At 44.8% G+C, this 7898-nt stretch overlaps 1 protein-coding gene across 4 annotated transcripts in view; it reads left to right on the forward strand.

Annotated features, from left to right (window-relative positions):
• satb2 (SATB homeobox 2) overlaps positions 1–7038 on the forward strand; it is a 49368-nt gene extending 42330 nt beyond the window's left edge. For 3 of the 4 annotated variants that reach the window (XM_030080845.1, XM_030080849.1, XM_030080846.1), the window contains exons 13-14: positions 3280–3486; positions 4875–7038. In XM_030080845.1, coding sequence (XP_029936705.1) covers positions 3280–3486; positions 4875–5375 — 708 coding nt within the window. In that variant the 3' untranslated portion in view covers positions 5376–7038. The remainder of the gene's footprint in view (positions 1–3279; positions 3487–4874) is intronic. The other variant, XM_030080848.1, reaches the window with a different exon arrangement.
• The last annotated feature ends 860 nt before the right edge of the window (positions 7039–7898 follow it).

Here is a 7898-nt window from a genome sequence, read left to right on the forward strand (position 1 = left end):
TTTAATGCAATGCACTCACAACGTTGCCAGCGGTGGGATCGAGGAGAGAGAGCCGGAGTGAGAGAGAGAAAGGCAAAGAGTGAGACAGAGCGAGGGGGGGGTGGGAGAAAAAAGAGAGCAGTTTTTTAGGAATATTGAATCATGCCATGAGAAGAGCTGGTCTGGCCCAGGGGCTCCAGCGCTTGTGGTTTTGGGAGAGCAGGGCTGTATTGTGTTGCTCTAAAGTGACATGTAGTCTATTCCAAAGTATAACGGTCAGAGATGGGGAGGAGTGAGGCAAGGCAGGGAGGGATGAATGGGAATGGGAGCAAATGAACACTGAGGAAACTAGAGATTTTAACTCGCGTTTGTCCTTTTTTGGAGCCAAACACGCCTGCTGTGGGTCTTGTCGTGCCCTTGAAAGTTCATAAAAACCCTGTGAAATTAAAAATGATGGGGGATGAATAATAATAATATGGTAGGATGACCCATTTTTGCATTTCACCCTGTTCACTTTTTTTTTTTCTGAGTTGTCTAATATTGGTAACTGCGGGCCGCCGAAGGTGAATCATGGGATGCCATGACTATAAGATTTTTTCCAGGCTTTTTCTAGGCCAGAAAAATGATCATATTTCTCTGATTGTTCCACTGTTTACATTACGCACTGTTTACCTTATGTGATGGTATATTATCATTTCAAATCAAACAAATCTTAGAGGTTTAAGTCTAGTGTTTATTTGCCAGGATGCAATGTAAATGTATTATTTTAGACTTAATTTCTTGCAGTCCAATGAAATTTCCCTCAAAAAGAACCAAAATATCCCTGAAAACCAGATCAAGGGGCTCACTGGGGCAAAAAAAAAAAGATTAATTTCTTAACCTAAGCCACAACCTAAATTCTTTTTTTTTCTTTTCTTGGAAATAAAAAGGAATGACCTATATTTATCAATATTTGTACCTGTTCCAATCTACTCTCTATTATACGTCACTTAACTCTACTCAAGTATCGCCTAAGGAAATGCTTAGAGAAATTATCCAGGGTTTATCACAGATGGAGGATCGAGGTCAAGGAGGGCGAGGCAGCAAGGAGGTGGAGGAAGGCTCAAGCAGCTGGGATTTAAAGGTGTAAAAAGGAGGAGTTTGGGTGGGAGGGACTAGAGGAAGGGAGGCGGAGGGGGTGGAAGAACGGGACAGAGGGTTGTAGAGACGGAGGATATAGGGAGGGGGGCTCTTGGCATCGGCTCGATCGGGGCTGATTTGGACGTGGAGTCATGTTGGCTTGGCAGGGGCCCACTTCATTAGTGTCCTGATGCATTAGAACTGAGGAGAGAGGGGAGGCAGAGAGAGAGAATATAATAGGAGGGGAGGGGGGTTGGAAGAGGAGGAGGAGGAGGAGAAAACACCGGGTGGAGAGGACAGGGGAGGAGAGGAGGAGAGGAAAACAGAAGGTATGAAAGGAAGAGTGGAGGCAGAAGAGAGGGAGCCAGGCCAGGAGGAGAAGGCCGGGAGAGGGAAAGGGGTGAGGAGTCTTTCGAGGAGGACTGCAGAGGAGCCAACCAGCCCAGTGCGCTTGGCTCTGCTCTCTGCCGCCGCCACTAACATCATCATTAGTGCATGAAGGAGACCAGGCCCCGCTATTGGTGTGTGTGCCTGAGTGTGTGTGCATTTGTGTGTGTGTGATCGATCCAAGAGTCCTTGCTGTCAGCCCAAATCAGCATAGAAACGATGAGGGTCTGTGAATGGGGGGGTGGGGAGTCGGGGGGGAGAGGGGAGGTTTCGCAATCCCCTGCGTGATTTACCCTCAATTTAGTTATTAAGTGTCTCAGTGTCTCAGTGAGTTTGCATGGGAGATGTTTGTGGCTGTGTGGTCCTCATTAGGGCAGGGTTAGATATCTTTTTCTGGCCCCTTTTCTCTCTCTCTTTCTCTCTCTCTCTCTCTCTCTCTCTCTCTCTCTCTGTCTGTCTGTTGTCGGTTTTCCAGCATTCTCACAATCTTTTCTTAATGTCTAAATCCATCACTTTGCGTGGCAGAAACAGATGATGGGGGCAGGGAGAGAGAAAAATAACTAAAAACCTACTCACTTCCTGTAAATTGCTCATCACCCTCCTCCCCCTCCTCACCAAAATAAAAAAAAAAAAAAAAAAAAAAAAAAAGCCCCCACGAATGAAATCAGAGCAATTTCATGGTCTGGCCTGCCCTCGATATTATTTAAGTAATACCCTGTTATTATTGAAGAGAGGGAGAGAAAAGCGAATGACTATTATCTTTATGTGGGTCCTTTAATTTTAATGCGCCACAGATTTATAGCTGGGCATTCCAGTGGGGAGGCCCCTCCCTGCTCTTAAAGCCAGCGGGAGGGACACGACCGCAACGCTCTCACAACAGCCACTACCTTCTGACAAACAACCAAAGTCCCCACTTTCCCTTCCAACACTTCCATCCTGCCCTCCTCAACGCTGTCAACTCCGGTCTCGACAGCCAGCGGCCCTCGCTCAGCCAGAGCACCACCCATCAGAATAACAAACACATTTCCACACCTACCCTCATTGTCCCTCTAATATATTACTTATACTTTCCCCTCCTCTATACAGCTCCCTGTCCCACTCTCCCTCTTTTTTTTTTTTTTACCACTTAGCCCTTCTCCATCATTATTTTGTCCGGCAAAGTGTTGAAACAGTTTTATCCACTCGGCCACTCATCTTTTTCTCTGCAGACACCATTTCGCCTCCCCTCGAGTTGTTAATGATCTAACTTTGACCTAATTACTAGCCGAGGCAGATTCAACTCCTTTTTGGACCGTCTTGCTTTCCGGTAATGAATAGGCCTGTTAAAAAGTGATGGGGTGTCGTAAGTTAGTCAATGAGAGACTTCCAGGCAGACAGTTGGTGTTATATTAGAGCTAATCTTACAGACATTGGGTCAAAGGTATACCGGAGCTGGTTAATAGGCCGTGACACTTTGTGAGCTGTGAAACACTTGTTCTCACCCTCTGCTCAACCTTCAGCCCCCGGCTACTGTGTGCTGGACACACACATGCACCACAGACACACACACACACAAACGTCTTTAAGCCATCTTGATGGATGCATTGTAACCCTGAAGCCAAAATTGTGTGCTTTGTGCATAAATTTAAGAATCTGTAAAAATATCAGTGAAAGTAATGGATTATTTGATGTAAAAATACAAAAGCACTGGTTGAATAATTGTATGTTATGATACAGAGAATTAGCTGTAATGATCTGTAATGAAAATTTCCAGGCTGCAGTCTTGATGAGGGGTCACTGTACCCCACTAATCAGCTCTTTTGTCTCTCTCGACAGGCACTTCACAGGCCTCCTCCAGCCCCACTCAAGGAGCACCACCACTCTCCCATGCGTGAGGAGCCTTTATCTGCCCCGGTGCCCGAGGAGGGCTCGCAGAACGTGGGAGCAGGAGCGACAGGCGGCGGCCCGCCTGGAAGCATCAGCAGCGGCGGGAGCACCAAGAAGCCCCGATCTCGCACTAAGGTAGAGTCTCAGTGTTTCACCCGTTCAGGACGGTTTCCTCAACGGGCCAGTATCTCATAATATGATCCGATACTCAATATGAAGTTCACACTTTCATACAGCGTTACAGTGTAATCAATAAAAGTACAATGATAACAAAGTGCAACTGTACAGAACTGTGTTCATTTGTGAGCCAAAAATCTTTCCAGCAATGGCACTACCTTGCCAATTGTAAGTGTTGTCATGAATATAATAGAGATGATTTACAATGAAATAAAATGTAGGATAATATTTACCTAATATTACAATTATTTTTTGGAAAGATGATACATATTGTCAGATTTTTGCATTGTGACATTTGTGAATTTTGATATGGTGTCCCATGAAAGCTTCTTATGTCCACTGACTTTTGATGCATTATTCAAAGTATTAGATCTCTTTTTTATATAATAATATTCCACTATGTTCATGTCTTGTGAATGATTATCAGCTCAAAATATTGTGTCCAGAAATGTGATAAATATAAAAATGATTTATCATCATCTCCCTAATTGGGACCTGTCCTCTTTCTATTCATGCTAAGATAGAGCCAGACTGCATGATTTTCAAGGCTGATTTGGCAGAGTTGTAGTTGTATTCATTATGTGAGTGTGAGTGAAAGACCAAGATCTTTCTCACTCCAATCCCAGCCGGCTAGATCGCAATTCAAACAAATATGTGTGATTTTATCAGGCCTAATCTTTCCATAATTGTTAAGCATGCAAGTCAAAGACTGAAGATCACAACAGGAATATTCGACAGCTGATGAAAATTGTGAGCCGACAGGAAAAACAAAAACATCTATGGGCAGATAACCACAGACTATTTGGCTGCAGACAGTTCACATCCTCTGTCACACTTCTAATAGCAAACATTAGCTAGCTAGCACAAACTCAATCAACTTTAGCTACCTAGCAAACACTGACAGACAGCCTAGTGTTTCTGAAGATTAGCTAAACTAACCCCGGCTTTTTCTGCAAGGGATACAGCCCATAACGCCGAGCTGCCCTCTCCATCCACGGCTCGCACCACATTCTTTGTTCCTGTTTCTTCCTCTTTTTGTCTGTGCAAATCCCTGCAGAAACAACAGCAGCGACAAGCCATAGTCATAAAAATAAAGCAGTATGACGTACTATCTGTTTTGCTGTCAAAAGTACCGTGGGAATAATTCTTGCAAATGCAAAAAAGTGCATCCCTCTGTGCTCAGTCTTAAAATTAGTTTTCCTCAGAGATAGCAATTATGTGTTCGCAAAAGATACTAATGTTGCTCTAGATTCAGATGTTAAATGTGTGCTGCTAAATATTTTGAAACAAATCATGTCCTCCGGCACTGGCTTAAGCTTCTTAACTCCCCCTTGTGTGTGCTGTAGATTTCCCTGGAGGCGCTGGGTATCCTGCAGAGCTTCATCCAGGATGTCGGCCTGTACCCAGACCAGGAAGCCATCCACACCCTGTCAGCACAGCTTGATCTGCCTAAGCACACCATCATCAAGTTTTTCCAGAACCAGCGCTACCATGTCAAGCACCACGGCCGCCTCAAGGAGCTGGGCGAGGGCGCTGCCGCCAGCGGAGGGGTGGATGTCAGCGAGTACCGGGACGAGGAACTGCTCTCAGGCTCTGAGGACCCCGAGTCCAGTGAGGACGGAGCTGAAGAAATGTACCAGTCCACAGAGGGAAACGGAGGGAGCACAGGAGGAATGAGCCAGGCTCCAGCCTCGTCCACCTCCACCTCCACCTCCAGCCAGGCCTCCACCGGAACCAGTGTGGCTCAGGAGGAGGGCAAGGACAAGGGGCACGGCCGGCCTGGTGGCCCCCTGGCACCCGGGAGCTCCTCATCCAGTCCCAGAGAGCAGGCTGACTACCAGAGATAGAGACTGACAAACAGAGGAGAAGACAGGGAGAACGAGAGAGGGAGAGGGAAAGAGGAAAAGAGGGGTCCCGTGATAATGAATTGAGGAATTGGGGATGAAATGATGGATGAAGCAGCCACGCAGAAACTGTAGAGGAGAGAAGTGGCTCTGTAGGCGTAGATTGACAAAGAAATGATTAGACACAAATACTGTACATCATATAAATTCATATTCATAGTGACAATCTCAGACAGTCACCTGTCAAAATTTGTGGAGTGATAAAAATTACAGTGTTACCTCAGTGAAATAGAGCAGGTGTGCAGTATGCTGTGACACAGCAGATGATGTGTAACTGTGAAAGACAGTTTTCCCAGAAACTTTTGAATATTTCACCCACAAAGATTTGTTTTGGGGGTAGAACTATTGCCGCACATACATTCAACCCACAGACACGACAAAATCTCAGAAAAAAATAGGGAATGATCACACCCCTCTCTTAACCAGCCAATCCCAGGAAGAAGAGGCTCTCCAAGGAGGGCGGGATTTCATCTTCGCTCTGGCCAGTAACTGTTGTCTTTCTCTCTCTAATGTCTCTAGCACACAACACACATGATGTATTCCCTAATTCAGGGGTCGAAATGGCCCCGCTGACTGACATTTATGAACAGGACCCTGGGGCCTACGGAGACCTCCACAGTCTCCATAAATCCTCAGGACACACACAGACTGCTCTTGGCTGCCTGAGGACTTGGATGGACGGCGGTCGCTGTTCGTCTGCAGGCTGCATTTCATGTAGCGAAAGGATCCGACCACCCCGTTACCCCCTCACACACACTCCCCGCCGCCACACATCCCACCACCGATCCAATCCAGCACTTATGTCCTTCACACAGACGCTCATATTTGGTGGAAGTGACGTACTTTCTCTCGCCTCCCTCTCCTCACTCTCGCGAAAAAAAAAAAAAAAAGCTGCGAAGGTTAAAATGACTCGTTTTGGAGCACGGGGTCATTTTGGCAGAGGAGAGCGGACTGACATCAAGTGTCCCGACGTGCAAAAGCCTCCGAGGAAGTGGCGTGGAGGGATGCTCAGGGCTGTGCACCCGATGCTCCGAACCTTTCCAGGCACCACCCACCCTCGCATGTGTGGCGAGAAAAATGTCAAGGAAGGAAGGACAGAGCGGAGATTCAGCAACCAAACAATCAGTCACTTTATGTGCGGTATTCCACCCGTTTCACTCTTCCTGTCCTCTCTCTCCATCTCACTCCCTCCCCTCATCTTGCTCTTTTCCTCTCTCTAATTGGTGCCCACAGTCTTGTGTTTCACCGCACCTACCCGCACTTAAACTTCACCAACCCTATTTATTGCTATCTTTATCCATGATTATTATTATCATTATTGTTATTATTGTTGTTATTATGGTTGGAATTGCTGTCATCGTGTGCTATTTTTAGTTTTTATTTCCATGGTTTTAAAATATTGGCTTTCAGAAAGTGGCGGTTGTTTGGGTAACAAGAGACATAAGAGCACACTGCCCAAAAAGAAAAAGGAAGAGAAGGAGCGGAAAGTGAAAGAAAACGAAAAAGAAGCAGTTACTGAGTGTTATTGAGTAAAAAAAGAGTCCTGTCATGTTGTATTATGCCAATTCTTTTGCGACCCTGTTTCCCAAAGACAGTAAAAAAAAAAGAAGAAAAAAAAAGAAAGAAAAAAAAAAGAAAGACTTGGCTACACAGGAACCAAATCCAAAAGAGTAAAAAAGAAACGTAGAGGAGAGAAAACTGTGCTTTTTGTGCTGCAGATGATGACAATCTACTTTTTTGAGCCATTACAGAAACATGGCAGGCTTGACTCTGTTCTTCACTTTTAATGTATGTAAATACCCAACATGGGTCAAACTGTAATTGATATACTTTTATTTTTTATTTTGCTGAGTGACTTATGAGTGTTTGTTTGAGCCAGTTTGGAGTGCCAGAACAGTGCTGTTTTATTTTTTGTTTGTTTTGTTTTTTTGTTTTTTTTTTTGGTGGGAGGGGGGTGGGGCAATTCAATGAACTCAATTCAATGCATTGTGCCAGGTAACTTCACTCAATCACAAGAATATTTAAAAAAAACAATTCAAACTGTATTTTGTTCGATGTCTGGTGCAAATGTGTTGGAATATGTGTTCAAACCCGTATCTGAGAAAGGCTAGCTGTATGTCGGAGGATTTCTCTTTGGACTACGTCAACCGGCTGCTACACTCACACAGATGACCTGCCTTTTGATTTTTACCATTGACTCCAATCACGTCATTGACATCATTGTGCTTTTCTGTATGACAGGAATCAGGGTTTAGAGTCAGTCGCATTTCAAATGAAATCTTGGTTCATTCAATGTTGAAGTGAATTAAAATTTGTGAATTCAAAATTGCCTGTTTATTTTATTTATTTATTTATTTGTTTATTGTGGAGAACATTATAAAATTTTAAATGGCTCTTTCACACCCCTTACCCCACCACCGCCGCAGACACACACAAACACAAAGCCAACTAATACCACCATCATGC

This window comes from Myripristis murdjan, chromosome 21 (assembly GCF_902150065.1).
Source record: "Myripristis murdjan chromosome 21, fMyrMur1.1, whole genome shotgun sequence".
NCBI classification, from domain to species: Eukaryota; Metazoa; Chordata; class Actinopteri; order Holocentriformes; family Holocentridae; genus Myripristis; species Myripristis murdjan.